Source organism: Chaetodon auriga, chromosome 18 (genome assembly GCF_051107435.1).
Source record: "Chaetodon auriga isolate fChaAug3 chromosome 18, fChaAug3.hap1, whole genome shotgun sequence".
Classification (NCBI taxonomy): Eukaryota; Metazoa; Chordata; class Actinopteri; order Chaetodontiformes; family Chaetodontidae; genus Chaetodon; species Chaetodon auriga.
Window position 1 is genome coordinate 15,487,842 of NC_135091.1, and position 19,430 is coordinate 15,507,271.

The 19,430-nt window shown below is 40.0% G+C and overlaps 1 protein-coding gene across 1 annotated transcript; it reads right to left on the reverse strand.

The window, feature by feature from the left end:
* Positions 1-3,428: 3,428 nt before the first annotated feature.
* Positions 3,429-18,160, reverse strand: opn8a (opsin 8, group member a). The gene is made up of 4 exons (XM_076755524.1): positions 18,088-18,160; positions 11,726-12,019; positions 8,981-9,306; positions 3,429-3,821 (listed from the first exon to the last, which is right to left on the reverse strand). The coding sequence occupies exons 1-4, from the start codon at positions 18,158-18,160 to the stop codon at positions 3,429-3,431; spliced, it is 1,086 nt and encodes a 361-aa protein (XP_076611639.1).
* Positions 18,161-19,430: the final 1,270 nt, after the last annotated feature.

Below are 19,430 nucleotides of genomic sequence, written 5' to 3' on the forward strand. Positions count from 1 at the left end.
CCAATTTCATTTAGTGAATGTTTGAGAATGGAACGTTATGTTAAGTAAACTACAAGGTACCGCATGCTCCATGTAGATTAGACCTTGAGCCTAACCTTAAGGGTCTCTTAACCCACCCGATTTGTCAACCATATTGACAGACCAAATACCTGCAATTAATCACCTCCTTGCCAACTGATACGACCACGATATCCAACCAGGAAAATGTTAGCTGCGTTTAGACAAAATCCTGTAAACAGCAGAAAAAAACACCAGCCTAACACATTATATTATGTGCAGAAAGTGTAAAAGGAGCTCATCGTGTTAATAAATGAGCTTTAGAGGAGATAGGGGGTGATTTTACTGCCTTTGGACCAAGCCAGGCTGGCTGTTTCCCCTTGTTTCCAGTCTTTACACTAAGCTAAGCTAATCAGCTGCTGGCTGTAGCTTCATATTTAAGGGACAGATATGAGAGTGGTATTGACCTTCTTATCTAACTCTTGGCATGAATGTATATATTTGTCAAAATGTCGAACTGCTTTAAGTAGGACTAATGAAAAGGCATGGCAGATCAAGAGAAAATGTGGACCTTCTACAGCTGATAACACACAGCATGCGGCGATAAAGTCAAAAATGTTGCCCGCCTCATGTCTGCACATGAACACGCACAAAACTGCAGCCGAAGGTTAGCGTGCATGAGAAGAAATTATTTTTATTTATAATGAGAACATTGTGGAAAGATGCACAAAACTCATCATTTTCAAGCAGCTGTGAATCAGATACAAACACAATAAGAAGAAACTGCATTCAGAGGGTAAAACCACTGTTTTGCCAGGCTAAACAGCTTGTTTTAAAATGGGTACACACCAGGCCTGTAACCCAATCAAAGTCCCTGACAAGTTTTCCCATTTGAGACACACTCCTCATTAGTGTTGCAGATATTCTCAGAATGTGTTAATTCTAAAAGGTTTGAAACATACCATGCTTAATTAGACAGATACATTACATGACATTACATAATTGATAGCAATTTCAGTGGACGTCCTTATGTTAACAAGATCAGGAAGGAACACATACACACACACACACACACACACACACACACACACGCACACACACACACACGCACACACACGCACACGCGCACACGCGCGCACACACACACACACACACACACACACACACACACACACACACACAAGGGGGGTTTCATCACTTGTGGGGACATTACATAGACTAACATTCATTTCCTTTTCTTTCACAAGAGGCGTCTTGCCACAGTCGGAGCCCCCACTAATCCCTCTTCTTAATAAAACGTATTTTACAAAAACCTGTGGGATGTTGTCATTATTATCATTATTATTTTTTAGTAGAGCAAGTTCTTTTATCTTGGGATTGATTTTTACAAATAGAAGGTTTTAGACAGAAAACAACAGTATGGCCTAAGGTCCATAAAAATGCATAACCTCATTTTAACCACTTTTATCTTTCTTATGATTTTTATTTTCACAAATTGTGTATATTTATATATTTGTGTTTTTTACTTGCACTTATTTGAATGCACTTCTTTATATTTATAGCACTTATGTTTTACTAACCCCTCTTGTTTTATGTCTGCCCTCTTAAATCCAATCACAGCACTTATTTTATTTACATCTTAATATACTGTATAAAGCCTGCTCCTTTTAAGTAGTGACAGCCCCAAATGGTATAGCAGAGACCCTGGAATGATGGGGTACTTTGATAAATATTCAAGTTCCCACTGCTGGCCTGCACTGTTGTCCAATCCACCGTGCATTTTTAAACAAAAATCTTGGCCAGTTTTTTAAGATTTTCTTAAGGATCAAAGATCCTTTGATCTTAAATAAAAAGGGTCCTAATATCCTTGGACCCCCATAACCCCCTTGCAGTGCTCCCCCAAGAGCACTGCGCTTTTACCCAAACCTAACCCTAACCAGAACCACTATTTACCTATTCCTAACCCCATACCTAACCTAACCTTACCTAAGCCGTAACCCTATCCTCAGTCTTTACCCTAAAAAGTGACCACAAAACACAAAGGCATTTTCATGTTTAACAGATGTGTGTTTAGGCTATTCAGGTCATGCTATAATTCAGAATTGTCAATTTTCCATTTTGATCCTGCACAGTTTCTAACCAATTTGCCCCACTGGTGAATTGCACAATATAAAGGAAACACCAATCAATTATCCTTTAGCTGAGCTCTGTAATTGCCATCTTATGTACAATGCTACCCACATTATCTGTACCATTCTTCCCTCCAATCTGGCCATCTTCCTCTTCTTCTTCTTCTTTTTTTTTTTTTTTTAACTCAGAAAAAATACCAGTGCTGTAACTCCAATTAGCGTACACTGAAAGAGAACCCAAACCATTTTTTATACATTCAAAGTCCCTTGTGGCCAAATTCATGTGAAAGAATGTTTTCATTTGCAATCAATCCACTCTGATGATAGAGATATAGGAAAAGTATATAATGTGAAAGCTACAAGAATTCAAGGTTTCAGCAGTGTGGTTTACATTATGATAACAGCTACACAGTATTGTAGCTCGATGAAGAAGTGGCTTTTGTATTCTGCCATGAATTTGGGAAATACTGTTCAAGTTGACAAGTCCAGAGGTCATTGACATATATGTTGGTATCATGCGTACTATAATTCAAAGCTGACTGTCATTTTTGGAGGCTGCCAATTCACCTTGTCCACAACATGCAGGGGTCAAATGATGATGCATTGTGAGGATGCCATGGGAACTGGGAGTTCAACAAAGACATATACAAATAGCTAATGAGAGGCCAAGAGAAGGTCACACTCACAAAACACACTAATTAGTTGTTTTTGTTTTTGTTTTTTTCCTGCTCCTTGGAAATAAAATCCACACTTTCTGCTTCTTGTGCCCCAGTGTGGACCTCCTAACTTGATAAAAAGAAAAGAAAAAAAAAAAAAAATAGAGAGGAAGATTTATTTCAGTTTTATCCACCACATTTTGTAGAAATGTGGCATTTTGGCTGAGAGTTAGATGTTAGAGGGTAGAGATTTAATACTCCTCTAGTGTCTTAATGTTAAATAAGTCAAGGCTAGAAACAGCTAGCATGACCCAGAAATAACCTGGTGCATAACTACTCATAAAACTGCAATGTGGTGCTGTTAAGCTTTTGTCTTTGTCTATACAGAATTAACAAACTATAATGTATAATGTTTTAATTAGTGAGCAGATTTTGTATTGTTTGGGCAGAGCAAGCTAGCTGTTTCCTCCTATTTCAAGTCATTCCCCACATGCTAAGCTAACGAGTGCTAGCTCTAGCTACATATTTACCATATAGGCATGAGAGCAGTATTGATCTTCTCATCTAACTCTTAACAAAAAAAAAGCAAATAAGGGATTTCCCAGAAACTGATAAAATAAGAATGTAAACTTAATCACACAGAGTATTAGCCCAAAGTCATCATCTCTCTCCCAGTCTGACTGCTCGGAGCTCCCATTAGACCCACACAAGTTTCATCAGTCCCAGTTCCAAAAACGGTGCAGTCGGAACCTCTGAGCATTTTGCCCTCCAGCTTCCCTCCTTCATCAGGTGAATTGGCCTGATGGGAACAGCAAAACATCAGTCTCTGGAGGTGCAGATGCTTGTGCTGGAAGGTACGCTGGAAGATGAAATATATGAAAGGGTTGTACACAGTGGAGCTCTTCGCGAAGAGGCACGGTAACAGGGTGACAAATGGAGCCATGTGGCCATGCTCTTGTGAGTGGAACATGCTCCAGAAGCTGACAGCCACGTAGGGGGTCCAGGCAATAAGGAAGCCTGAGCTGATCATCACAGCCATCTGAAATCAAAAGAGCAGATGAAAGGAAAGGAAAAAAGAGAATATAACACAGGGGTGTCGCAAGATGTGAGTTCAGTAAAGGAGGCAAGATGGGTTGGTAAGAAAAGAGACAGAGATGACCTGCTGATTGGAGAGAGTTAGATGAGTAGAAGGAAACAGCTTGCCTGATTCTGTCCAATGGCAAATAAAATCACCTTTTAGCATCATTTTTTTTGTTTCATCTGTAGAAAAAACAAAGTAAACACTGTTGAACTATTGGACTCCCCCTGTTGTCAGTCTTTGTGCTAAGTTAAGCTAAACAGCAGCTTGCTCTAGCTACATATTTACCCTACAGACATGAGAGTGGTTTCAGTCTGCTCATCTAGGAAAGGAAGCAAATAAGCATATTACCCATAATACCATACTATTCCTCCAACGTATTTATTTGAAGGACTGGTGAAATAATGATGTTTCATGATACAAATGAAGTGCTGCAAGGCATGAAAGCAACAAAGCAGCATCGGCATGTCAGATAAAACTTACTGTGTTATGTCAAAGTATAAAGCACACAGGATTTTATTGTCAGCATTCATCATACAGATATGATGCGTGAACTGTATCTGAATGTAGACAGTGCTTATAAATGCTAGGGTGATACAAGGGGAAAACATTATACTGGATGACCTATACGCTGATTTTGTTCACTTTCCCTCCTTTTGTGATAACAACTCAGTTATTCAACACAAGTTACCATGGTTATGTTGAGTCGACAAGACAGCAGGATGTGGCTTTGGTATAATTCATATCTAGAGAAGGTGCAGGCAGAATAAGCTGCAGTCCATTTATTTGTACCCTAGGGGTTTGACTGTCTGTCATATTTTGTAAGGAATAACGGGGAAATGAGTCTTGAACAGCAGGGAAGGGACAGGTTCTTCAGCAGTCCTCTGAAAATGTTGGCTTCCCAGCTCCCCATTGCAATTTATAAAGACTTATTAGTTTCTCCTTTGAATATTCCACAACATCAATATTCCCATCTTCTCATCAAGGTGTGTTAAGTGATCAAAAGAGATCAAAGGAGTTATTCACACGTGAATATAAATTGCAAATGCAAAAGATGTAAAGTCATTGGCTGGGGGCTTTCAACTCACCATGGCACATGCTTGACTAACCGTCCAAACCAATAAACATAACTCCCCTGGCACTTAGAGATTTTTCAGAAGATAGCTATTCATTGTTTCCGTATGATGAACATTGAACAACTGTATGTATATATCAGAAGAGTTTATGCTAACTGTTAGAGGCTGCGTGTCATTACAGACTCATATCATTTACATATGAAAGCGAAGACTTTGAAGATGTTTAATAAAACTTCAGATACCGGACAGGACTGATGAATCCACATCAGAATTAACTGGTATTCATTTGGTAAAAAAAAAAAAGAAAGAAAAGAAAAAGCATTCAGGCGGGAGAACAAAGTGAAAATGAGATCACTCTGCATACAAACACACACTCAACAGCCATTTGCTTCAACACAAACCAATATTGTGTTTTCAGAGACCCAGATGTACAAACGTGGTGACTAAATGCTGACCCCCCGTGCTCTGTCAAGCACAACTGACAGATAATTGAAACACTTTCCTTCTGATCTTTGTCAATCCCTCCTCAGTTTCCTGCCACATTCGCTGCAGCCTGAAGTATAAATGGTAATAATGACACTGATACAAATAATAATCATCATTACAATCATAATAATATAGAAATACATTCCAGATATTAAAAGTAAGGTTAAAGCTCAAAGTAAGAGTCTATAGCCGAGGCTACGAAAACATTTTTCCATGACAGACTTTATATCTATTCAGCTTTGATCCTTAGTTTAGAGGCTCACAGTTTTTAGGTAATCCTGTGGGTCACGTGATTCATGTGGGATTCCCAGAGGATGGGAGTCAGCATCACTATATATCACGTGACTGGGACGGGACAGGAAAAAATGTCAACGGCAGCAGGTGCGACGAGAATCAAAATAATAATAGGCTGGGGCAGTTTTCATCCCAAAAATTTGTAGTTCTAATATAAATAAACGCTATAATTAAAAACGCTCTTTTTTGAACATTATTTCAAATCATTATTCCACCTCGGCATTGTTATAAAAGGCTGTATCTACCTTAATCAATCACTAATTTCATGCACCACCTGTCAAGCATGTGACGCAATCAAACATGTCCAAGAATGTCGCGTGGCTAACAGTTGCACGCTGGGTTTGTTTAAATGCTAAAGGGTAAAACGCTCACGATGGAGCTCCAGCGGTGACCTCTACGCTTGCTTCACTGCTGAGGAGCTTCCACCTTCAGTGAGGTTTGTGAGGACTTTCTACTGTTTCTAAACAGTTCTGTCACAGTGACTGCAGAGCCCCATTTAGCTCGAAATGTTTGAAAACTTTGAGGAGCGCAGGTTGACAGGACTGGTTACGGTGGGACACGGACGTGGACTGGTTATAGTGGGGAAGGGAGGTGGACTGGCAATAGTATGAACTGGGAATGGTCAAGCGACGAAGCTGAACCAGAACAAGAGTGTTGAGGGCTTCGCGGTGCACAGGACTCACAGAATGACGTTCAGACGGGTGAGTACCTCTGAACATTATCACAGAGATGTCAACAACCACTGCGTTACCTAGCAACGTGGTGTAACATGCGCGTGCTTCAACTGTGTGACAGCTGTCTTTGCTTAATGTGAGTTTGTGGCTGCAGATGCTGTGCAGTTCTTTTTTTTTTTTTTTTTTTTTTCTTTTAATCAGCTCTGTGTTCTCTGGTGATGTTTTATTCTGCTGTTAAAGTGCCAGTTAACTCATTTTTGTTGCCCAGTATTGCTGGTTGCACCCGCCGTGGTGTCCATAGTCTTATTGATTGTTGGTCACATTGTCTGAGTTCTGAGTTTCTGGTTAATTCTATTTAGGCTATACAGAAGAGGGCTGTTGTATGTTTATTACTGATAATCAGTGCTATGCACAGGAAGCAAAATCTGTCTATACAGATGGAATTTATTGTTGGTTTGGACATCAGGGCTCAGTGGCCTGAAATGATGTTGCTGGACTGACACTGAATGCAGTTGTACCCTAAGGGTGTTCATCAGCTCAGCAGTAGCATCACCGTGTGGGAGTGGGATGGGACAGTGAAAGTGAACATTCACTCCCCCCCCCCCCCGCCTTTTCCAATGCACACACCTTGACACACTCATGAATAAGCCCACGCAAAGGTCCATGCACACATGTGGACATACAATTTCAATGCTTAGATAAGTCACTCTCCAGGGGCTCACAGATCCTGAGGCAAACAACATTTCCTCACTCACCTGTGATAAGATTTCAGAGGGTGTGTGTGTGTGTGTGTGTGTGTGTGTGTGTGTGTGTGTGTGTGTATAATTGTCACAGTATAACACCAAGTCAGTTAAACTTCAGGGATATCAATCTGTTCATTTAGGAAGCACAAGTGATTGTGACTTGATTACACCTGCTTTGGTGCAAATGAAAGTGACAACAGGTGCACTGCAGAGGCAAAAGCAATACACCCCCCAAAAAGGGAATGGTTTTGCATGTGATGGCTATAGACAATTGCTTTCTCCTTATCCTTCCTGACTGATTTTTCTTCATCCTCAGTGGGAATGAATGAGCTTGGGCTGAAGACAGGATAGGGAACTGAGTTTAGTGCTCAGATGTAGAAAATTGAAATGGTGCACTTGGCAAACAAGCCACTGAGCTGTTGTGCTAAAATAACTCTCTCTTAATAAAAATAGGCAGCATGTCATCAGAGTAATCACTAACTGATTCTCACAATACGCCTTGTTGTCGCTGTCTGTGGCTATAGCTACTACCTGTTGTTTGCTAGTTAGCTCAGGTAGCTGTGCAGCAAGTGGCCCCCATTAGCTGACTCAAATGGTATGATCGGTAGCTATACAAATCAAAAGCTTGGCCGTACCTTCAGTCAATGGTTTATGCTTCATCACTGTCTGCATTGCAGATTAATACTGAAGATATGAAAACTATAAAAGAACACATGGATTCATATAGTAAGTAAAAAAAATGTGTAAACAAAGCAAAATTTGTTTGATATTTTAAATTCTTCAAAGTCCCCACCCTTTGGTGATGACAGCTTTGCACACTATTAGCATTCTCTCACAGACCGACCTCATGAAACTGTCATGAGGTTGATCCTACATATGCTGAGCACTTGCTGGCTGTTTTTAAGTCACTCTGCTGTCAAACTCATCCCAAACCATCTCAGTTGGGTCTTGGTCAGGTGATTGTGGAGGTCAGCTCATCTGATGCAGCACTGCATCACTCTCCTTCTTGGTCAGATAGCGTCACATATCCTGGATGTGTGTTTCGGGTCATTGTCCTGTGGAAAAACACCAAGTGGTCCCACAAAGTGCAAACCTGATGAGCATATCACTGCACAATGCAGTGGTTGTCGTGCTGATTGAGTGTCCCCACACCTCCTCCTCCATGCTTCAGGGTGGCAACCAGTCTTGCACATGTCTGACAGAGACACAGCGGTTGGAACTCGTCAGACCAAAGTACAGATTTCCATTGATCTAATGTACATTCCTTATGTTTCTCTCCCCAAGCAATTCTCTTCTTCTTGTTTGTCTCCCTCAGTTGTGGTTTCTTTGCAGCAATTTGACCATGAAGGCCTGATTCATGCAGTCTCCTGATGTTGACACTACCTCACAAAGCTGGCTGAGAGAATGCCAATCGTGTGCAAAACTGTCATCAAAGCATATAATGGCTACTTTGAAGAATCTAAAATATAGAAGATTTTGTTTTGTTGACACTTTTATTGTTTGCTACATATAAGTCCATATGCGGTCTTTTGTAGTTTTGATGTTAAACTGGCCGTGGTAATATATTAAATAACAACCCTGACAAACACTCATATTTTTTTCATTTTTCACTTATTAAAGTGAGAATGTTTATTTTTGCTCTTCTGGCATGTCATTTCATTTAGATTTGCACAAATACCAAGAAAAAAGCAAAGTGGAAGTAGTTTTCACTTTCTTTTGCCTCGGCTTCAACTCTGCATTTATTCTTCTGTATGTTGTGTAAGATTTCGTATCTCGTGGGAATGTTCCAATCAGCGAAAAAAACTGAAGGGACAGAGCAGATGCAGCACTGATCACATGGTACTTACAAGAGTGATTTTCTTCTCGACATTTCCATAATGAAAATCATTGCTCTGGATCGACTGGTATGCCCTGTGAAGCTTCCAGGCAATACCAAAATAGGTGAAGAGAATGACCAGACAGGGGAGGAATGTACAGAGTACAGATAGAGTTGCGATGAAGGTGGAGTGGTTTATCGACTCCCCGTAGCCGGTCCAGTCTATTGAGCAGGCAAGTCCAAATGGCTCTGGCCCATAGCTGCCCCAGCCCAGCAGAGGAAACAAGGCCCACAGGCTAGCATACAGCCAGATACCACTGATCACAATGCTGATAGTTTTCCTCTGGAACTTGATACCTGTGCACAAACAGATTTTAAAGTCAGTTTAGTTTGTGAACCATATGGCACTACTGGGATTTGTATAGATAGTGTACCACTTTGCACACACTTACATGGTTTTTGCACCATAAAGTGTAATTAATAATTGCATACATCATCTCTTTCACTGGCTCAGCATGTAGTGAGGAGTACATCCTGCATTGATAACGGTGCAGGTTCTGCTCTTTGAGTGAAGGTGTAATGAGGATACTGGGAAAGCTAATTCCCCCTGTGTTGTCATGAGCGTATCAACAGTAACAAGTATGAGCTTATACAAGCCTTTTGTCAGACCAAGGATATCAATATTGGAAAAAAAAACCCAGCAATATTTCAATGCCAATGGTTTCTTCTTATTGTTATTATTATATCAAATCTCAACAATACGTTAAAAAAGTTGATTGGTTGATTCTGCTCATGTCAGGCAGACGAAAGACCAAAACAAGCATAAATGTACTACATACAAGTATAAAAGCAACAGCCGCGTAAACATATCCAAGTGCAATGCCCATGCACGTTCGCACACACTTCAAACGTAAGTGCGACTCAGCTGGTGATTGAGCCGATGATTGTGAAGCATGAATGAAACGGCTGATGCTAATCACAGGTGATGCAAGTGGGGCTATAGCACTCTGCCTGAACCAATGCAAAGCTCCATTAGTACAGCAACTACCTCTCCAAAGCCTTACTTATTGATTTAGTTAGCTGCTCAGCTAATTGAGTTCACATGCTCATAGGAGAGACTTCTTACACAGGACATACAGCATATCAACCCAGATAAAGCTATCAGCTGAGCATTATTTGTGAGTAATACCAGTAGAAGATTAAGTTCTGTGACTTTTTCAGAGCTTGTTGGGAAGCTCTATACAGGCTGCCTCCCACTTTTCACAATAACTCACAATAATCAATTCCATAAATAACATTTGTTTCAAAGCTCCCATGTGTGTTTACTGGAAACTTGCTTCCTCATAGTGTACTGATGAGCTCTAACCACACCAGTTTACAGTCATAACTAAGAATTCATCTCCAGCAGTCAGACATAAATCTGGCTGACATTTCCAACCCAATGTGCAAACTGGCACATGCTTTTCTTTTTCCTTTTCCCCCGTTGTGTCAATTATCATTGCAAGGTCTGTGTGATTTTATGTAGCTCCTACTAATCAAAGGTCACAGAGGAAACTGTAGCATAACATACTGTACAATACCAACATATTGTAGGTGAATTAGTTTGTGCATGAGGATGTTACTTTCATGACATCTGGACCTCAAACCACTTCATTCTCAGTACTGTGATCCATTATAGCTATACTCAGCGCTTCAAACCTAATCACTCTCACTGTATGCAACATATTGTTAGTAGAGCACCCTGTCCCCTGTTTGGATCTGCAGATATTCATCAACTTAATTAACTGTATGAGCTGACACTTTCAAATCAATTCAGATTTAGCTTTATTTAGCTTGATTTATCATCTTAAGACAATATATTCTCTACAAGTTTCATAATTGTGGCCAAAAAGCATTGTATATAATGTTTGAGTGCATAATTATTTATTGCCCTTTAACACTTTTTATGCTGTGCTTGTGGCAACAGCCAGACACATACAGCAATGCAGGCAGCGACACCATTTGGAGGTTGTAAGGCTGCTGCCTAAAGTATCCTTCTACAGACTGAAGCTTGTGGATTTTCTAAATCAAATGACATAAGACTCCTAAGTCACAATAGTCTTTCTTGGAATGAGACAAGACTATTTAATTTGACAGTAAGGTCATATCCGGCAGGTAAGGTCCTTACAGAGTATGTCATACGTACTGTATGACATTAATTGTTGAAGAAGAAGAAATGAATATCAGCGTGAATGCCAGTTATGGCATCAGTTGCATCTAATATTCATCAGACCATGGAGTATGTACTGTTTGCTTGGGATCCCATTAAACCAGTTGCTTGACAAGACTGAATCCCTCAGTGACTGGAAGGATCAAAGAAGACAGCAACCCCCTAAAAAACGAAGCTTATTCAGAAAGCTTAACCAAGATTTGACTGAGAGTTAGTCAAGCTGTTGCAGATCAATAAATCATGGGTGTAAACATCAATCAGGTAAGGCCCTTTTGACTCTGGCTGATGTAAATTGTTCAGTCTTATCAATAATCTTCATCAATATACCATTAAGGTTTATTATAGATGATAAACTAAAGGGGTGAAGGTAATAGATTAGAAAAAGTTTTTAAAGTGAAGGCTTTCTAGTCATTTGACCTCCAGCTTTACATCAGGAGGTTAATTCTTGTGACCTTTGATACAATTGACTGCTAATTTTAAACATTGATTTCTTCATGCCAACCAATATTCCTTAATAACTGCTGGACAACTCTGAACTCCAATAAATCCCATCTGAGATTATACTACCTGTTTTGGGTGGATTTCCTGTTACCAGGTACCTGACCATCCCCATCACAGCCAGAGTCATGATGCTGGTTACGCTGAAGATCATGCCCATCAGGCCATAGTAGAGACAAGATATGTCACCTCCAATCCAGGCGTGATTAAAAGCTGAAGCAATGGACAGAGGATACATGCTGAGGGCCATGCCGATGTCTGTTACAGCCAAGTTCACTGTCAGCAGCTCGGGAGCTTTGAGCAGGGGGAGGCGACGAGCTGCGCTGACCAGGACTGCAGCATTCCCCAAGACAGACAGGATGGCTGCAGGAGAGAGTACAAAAACAAGTAGAAAAACAATAAAAATGGTATCACAAAATGTCCCTGTAGAGAGATTTGATTGCTCTCACCCATCGCTGGTGACACCAGGCAAAATCCATGCCTTCATAGTGACTGAAGTTCAATACCTCAGTGATCATTGCATGCTTACGTGTTGTATATTCTTAGCAGACAAGGGAAGCCCCATGTTTTCTGCTGCCGTAGCTCTTGTATGTAAGGTTTAATGTGCATAGGTGCCTGAGCAATGGAGCAAGTGGCGCAGCTACACCTCCACTATTCATCTTGGCGGAGCAAATGTGTGCTTTTGCATCCCCACTTTTTGATGATATGGCTTTGCTATTTTTATACATTTGGGCTATTTTTTGGATCAAAAATAGTTATATCTTGCTGTTTCCCATGGAGTAGACTATATGAATTAAAAATTACATTTCTTCACCTTATCAAGTCTCTTTCAGCTGAAGAACTATGTAAGCTGGAGAGTGTATATTAAAGAATCATAGAGATAAAGCGTGAAGATTCATGTGTTTGGAGATTGTAGCTGTGCGACTTGCTTCCTACTGAACTATGCCACTACAAAGGAAGTAGTAAGTAGTGTGCCATTAGCAGTAGAGGCTAAGTCATTTCGGGATATTACTAGATATGTGAAGCAATAAAACTGAAGAGATTCCGAGAAGGGGAGAAGGAGGACGGTAATCCGATGTGTTTGACTTTTGAAGAGGAGTTGCTGGAGAGAGTGTACCTTGAGTATGTGTTACAAAGTGAAGCCATATGTGAGAGCTCCTCTCGGATCCTTCCGACATCAGGAATATGGGCATGTTGCTGCACTAAGTAGGGAAGTCATCTGATGTGGAAAGGACATTTGCTATATGGAGGAGTGCAAGGAAAATCAAGAGCAAGCGAAGTGCCTGCACTGTGAGGAAAATCACCACGCGGGATCAGCACCTTGTCCAAAGGGACTGAAGGCAATAAAGGTGAATAAGATCAGAACAGAGAAGGGTTTGTCATATGTTGAAGCTGCAAAGAGGCTCGAGGGAAATGACAAAATGGTGAGCAGAAAAGGAATGGAGCTTACTTCTGCTGTTGAAATAGAGGGGAAGTCAGAAAGGATGAAGATGGTGCTTAAAAGTCTTAATGATTTGAAACATACAGATCAAACACTTTGACAATTGAAATTTTAATTATGTGGTGATAATGTGTGTTATAAAGGATGGGGAAGAGGTTCTGATTAGATTACTGGACGCCACAAATTAACAGTCACTCCTATCTGCAATTTGTATGTCAGATAACACAATTGAAAGATTATTTCTTTTACCCCTGTGCATGTGATTCTAAAAATAGAAAAATATTTGACTTTAATTACAGAATTACTGCCAATGTATACTCCATTAGAGAGATTGGTTGATGTGGCCTGAGTTCTCCCTGCTTTATATAATATCTCTCTCTTACATAAGCTTATGGAAATTTGATTGATACAACGTGCAATATTGCGTGAACATGTTTTCATTTTTAAATAGACCTTTCAATCTGTGAAAAAGCATGTGAGGTTTTTGTCCCTCAATAGTCCTAGTGGAATTTTCTCTCCCAGAGCAACCTTGACATAAGTGATCTGAATTCATTCCTTATTCATGAACTTGCTGTCATCACTATGATACACAAATCAATTATGAAAGCAGGAGTACTGAGATAGAATACGGATAAGTGGGAAGTAATGGGATTTGGAATAAATGGACAAAGTGAATGCTATTCATATGAACATCATCAGGTGGACAGCATACATTCAGCATCAATACATTCTTAACATTGCTGAAATGTATGTATTTAAAAGCTCGAGAGGAACTGGTCCCTGAGTTCATGGCTCAAATTCACATTTCTTACAATCTTGTTACTTTCTGTGTTGCTCATCTCTTAAGTGACTACCACCGCCTACGACTCCAGACCACAAACTGACGCAGGCTCAGACACTCTTCTGCAGGACACCTCACTCCAAAATATCTCTTAATAAAATCATATTACATTTCAATTGAGAAGCCTGTTTTTGGTGAGATAATTTGAAATGTTTTGCACTTAAATAATTGCAAATTGTACCTCTGAATCCTGCAGAGTTTTTCAAAATTCAGAAATTCAAACCTGCAGATTGCAATTAGGGACTCCTCTTAATTGAAAATATGTCACTGTTTATATGAAGTTCATTTTCTTTTTTTTACAAAAATGGTTGGATTAAAAAGCAATGGAATCAAATGTAGCATGGAAGAGCTCTCCAGTGGTGTAAGGAAATGAACAAAAACATTTGAGATACTATGTTGCATTTTAATTCCATGCCTCTTAAAGCATTTGCATCACTGAGATCTTCAGTGATCCACAGGTAGGATGAAGTGGCAAATCGTGTGGTGAATGATCTCCACAGGACCAGTGTTGTGCTTAAGCATTCCCTGGCTCCTCAGGCAGGGAATAATAAGAAGCTCTTATGGTTGTGTGGGAAATGACACTCAGAGTGAAGAGTCAGGATAAATTATTTCAAGGCATCAGGAATGAACATCGATAATAAAAACCAGTGGCTGTCTTATGTGTCTTCTGATCGGGATCAAAGTTGCATCAATTGGTGTTTAGGGACACTGTTGGACAAAAGAGATCAAAAAGATCTACACCACCAGATAACATGTTAGCAAGCATGAACATCCAGCAAACAGAGAGCTATTTGTCTGAAGTTTTCTTTCTGACCATTTAATGAATGGAACTCTGATTTTAGTTCTGAAAACCTGCACAGTTTTTATTTTATCTGTATTCCATTTGATGGTGGGCAGCCAGTGTACGGTTGACTTATTGGATTCTTCATAATGTTTTACTGCCAGCAGTGTCATAAGAGTTATTACCAGGTGTCTCCAGTAGCAGGAACATACGATGCCACACTGGGAATGCAGCTTCTTTTGATTACAAGGAAAAGTGTGTCTGATTCCTGATGTTTCCCCCTTATTAATGCTCTTCATTTTCCCCTCGCGGGACAAATAAAGGAATATTGAATTGAATTGAATTCATTTATATTAGTGAGTTACGTCAATGTCTATACCTGCTAAGGACATCATGCGCCTTTTAGCATGCTGTTATATTGTGAAGTAACAAGGTAGGACAGAAATTTCATGAACTGACTTGTGGCAAAGGTGGCATCCCTGAGCTCTTCATGGAGGTGTAGCTTGCAGTATATTTAGAAGGAAGCCAGTTAATATTTGTATTATATATATTTTATGTTGTTGCCCTGCAATCGACTGGCAACCGGTTCAGGGTGTACCCTGCCTCTCGCCCATTGACAGCTGGGATAGGCTCCAGCTCCCCCATAACCCTGAAAGGGATAGTCGGTATAGAAAATGAACGAACGAATGAATATTTTATGTTATATTTTATAATGTTTTTAATATTTATCATGTACAGTTTGCTGCCAGTTGTCATACAAAATGAAAGTTCCAGTGGTCATTGATCAGTACTGACATGTTAACATGCTGTGTTCGATATTTATTTTCCATAATATTGCAACACAGTTTCTATTCCTGTTTTATAGACATTTTAGAAAAACAATTGTATACTTTTACACACTGTGAGATTTATACATATTTGCATCTGTGTCAGTGCTTGAGCTGCAACAAAGCTTTTTCTGTTGTCAGCTGTACACAGATGTATTGCGCAAGTGAGCATCAACCAATTGAAAATATGTAATTTATTGTCCTAAGGGCTAATTGCAATTATGAAAACTGCCACTAAATGAAAGGCTATGATGCTTGTGACTTGTTTCCTCCAGCGAAGGCAAATTAAATGTCATCTTGAAATATAGCATGTGACTATGATAGTTGGGTGGGGGTGGGGGTGCTGTTAATACACATAGTGATAACTTGCAGTAGTAATTTGCAAGCACTGGAGCTTGCAAGTGAAGCTAGCGTGAGGGTAGGTCACTGAAGCTGAACTGAATAAAGATCATTGACCACTTTATGGAGTCTCTTCAGATTCTACACATATAGTATGATTTAAGTTACTTAACTCAATGCTAATATAAGAATCTTGATTTATGCATGCGTTAGTGTTTTTGGAACAATTACCTTAAATGCATGGAAATTGTGGATAAATCCAGGAGCTGAATGAACATACAGTATGTACCCAGTGACAGCTGATCCTTATTTTACCCCAGATTTCCCCACAATGGACTGTGGACTGATGCTCTAACTGGACAGTGGATCACCTATTGTGTTTTACTTCATGACAGCACCAAGCGAAAGGGCAACACAGCCAACCGAGTGCAGACGCATGGAGTCATGAGTCATTTAGGGATTGTAAAGCAACACCAGCAGAAGTACACACGCACAAACACACACACACACTAAGACGGTCAAGGCTCATGCTAGGAAGCACCAATCCTAACTTGTAGCATACCAGAATGACAGGGAGAAACTCAGCTAAAAGCCTCCACCAAGCATTGCCACCCAAACGAAACATAATTCATACAGAAATAAATTATATGGGCATGTAACAAAAACACGAAAATAGAGTACGTCCACTTTAGTGCATCTGCTGATTTCACCACCACGCAAACCACTCAAGCCTGGTATCATATGAAAGCAGAGAGTCTGCTGATGACGAAGATGTCTGCCTCCTCACTGTGCGAGGAAAACTCGGCAAGCTAGCGGCCAAAGAGTAGCAGAAAAAAACTTCGCTAAATCAATCATCAATCATAAAGTATGTCTTATCTTTGCTGTTGTGTGGTCAAAAGTTACATTCCAGCTTGAAAAAACGCTGCTAATGTCTCCTCCTATGACTCTTTGTTAGTTTGAGATCAATCACGAAGGTCCTGGTTGTTTACATAAAGAGGAGGGGGTTTCTAGAGTCGGGGGAGCGCTCTTCATGCGATAACTTATCTTTGGGGTTACTTCCCTCTGGATTGTCATTGGTGTTATGATGATGAATTTGGACACTGCCCCTCGAATCTCTTGACTCTGACTTGTTGATAGAGGTGTCAATCATCAAAATAGACCAATGGGTTGCTGAGCTATTGACCGGTGTAACTGCGCAGATAGTTTGACTGCTCCGTCTCATTTACACATGAATGAGCAGAGCGCTCACAGAGGACTCTGCTGAGCAGCCCAAGGTGTTATTTTACTGTTTTATTTGCATTTCGTCCTTTTATGAGAGTTAGGAACAACAACAAGCAGAAAAAAGGCTGAAAAAGTGTTTTCAACAGAGGAGGTTCTCTGTATGCTTGGACGAGATTACGGTACTCTGCCCAAATGAGCGCCTGGACATACCTGTGTTAAAACATCTGTCTTCCAGATGAGAAAAAAAAAAGAAAACAAAATACCGTCATTCACTGTGAAACCGTTATAATTTTGAAAAATACCGTGATATACATTTTTGGTCATACCGCCCAGCTCTACTACACACACACAAGTAATACTGAAAGATGGCATATCAACCTCATGTTCATCTTTTGATTCCAGATACAATGCACCAGAGACAGCATAAATGCAGCTAAATGAAAGCTGATCTGAAGTGAAGCTGGCATGAAAACCAAAGTGAATGAGATACAAAGCTTTCATTCTCAGCCTGTGAAAAGCGAGTCACCTAACTAGATATCCTCTTGAATGTTGTACATTGTGTTTCTAGAAAGAAAAGTCAGTCATGTACTGTGCTTTTTCGAGAGACTGCGCCAGCTGGAAGACCTTGTGAAAGATCTTGCTTTCATACAGTCAAGCCCCTCCACCTCATTGAGGATTCCCTTTTGTTGTGTAGTTACAGGAGCAAGAAGTAAAGCAAACCAGCAATATTCTATGCACAAAATGGGGAGCTCATAAGACTGGAACAGGCAGGCAAACCAAGAATTTCTCTCAAAGGCTTAATACAGTGCTTATTTCTCTCAAGTCATTTACCTTCATGGCCACTGCCATTTGCAAGAGGTATCACTTTTTCAGAATCCTATATGAAATGCAAGCCATGCAAACTCAAAATATTAAGAGATGGTTCAGATTTCCATGACAGTTGACATAATATGGCATGAAATAAGCAAGCGTTGTACTTACCAACTATGACAAGGTATGTCCCTGCCCAAAAATCAACAGTAGGTGATAGTTTGGACATATATTTATCATCCATGTTTGTCCAGTCAGTGGTGAAAAACAGATGCACAAATTACATCCAGTAGGAACAAAAAAGCACCTTTATTAGGTTCTCAAGTCTAGTTGCAAATGTACCTGTACTGACTTTGTAAAAGACCGTTTCCTGTCTCTGCTGTCAGTCCTCATATTCTGACTGTGTGATGTAGCATCTGACACTTAATATACAGGCATGGACAGTTTACTGTGCGGTATAACACGATAAAAATGATTGACAGACCTCCTCCACCCCGCCACATGCGCAAGCCACGCCAACATGCGGACAGTTGCAACGGTGCACGCGCACATGCGCTGTTAATGCAGATTGTGATTATTACTAACAAAGCTCGTCCCTCAAAAACCACTTCACTTATGTGCACACACCTGTCATGCGCGCTGCACTTATAAAAGCCAGAAGTAATTACACAATATAATATCGCCTCTGGCAGAGTGTGGAAAAAGTGATTAATTGCTTATCACTTTTTTTTTCTTTGTAAAAGCAGCAAAATTCTGGAAAAAAAAAAAAAAAATCCTGCTGTTTGTCTTTGACATGAATTAATGGATCAAATTGAGTTACTTCAAATTAAATTACACTCATGGCAGCATTTTTTAGAACCTTAATTATGAAAAATGAAGAGGGGACAGGAGCTTTATTGTCTATTATGCTTTTGATTGAAGATTAAATTGAAAATAACATGGAATGGGATTAATATTTTACTCAGGGATTTATGTTGCAAACTAGGCCACTGTCTGTCTGTGAATATGACGTGTGTTCTTGTGTGTAGGTGCAAGAGCGGAGAGATGGATTATAGTGTGCTTTTCATAGATGAAGAATGTCTAGTTTCATATTCTTCAAGCACTCACCTCTTTGTGCATCACACTGAATTTAGAATTCATGAGTCTAGACGTAGGAACATCACAGTTTCACATCACAGTTTTTCATACTAACTGCAAGGATAGTTGAACCCTTAACCCTGGTTAATGTAGCCTGCAGGGTCTTTACCTTGCACTTTCTCCACATTTATCCAAGTGGACCTTGCACCTCTTTATGTGTGAAAAGGGCAGTGAAAACGTCAGAGTTCACATAGTGTCTCTGAGGTATGAAAATGCTGTCGATGGTTGCTGTGACAATGTATTTATACATTATATTTATTTATAGTATGATAATTATAATTATCATACTGGCATATTGTCATACGCTGGTCTGTGTATGAGCAGAGTAGTGTGAAGAAAAGGATCTTTGGATTGTCACAGTGGCTTTGTTTTTTTTC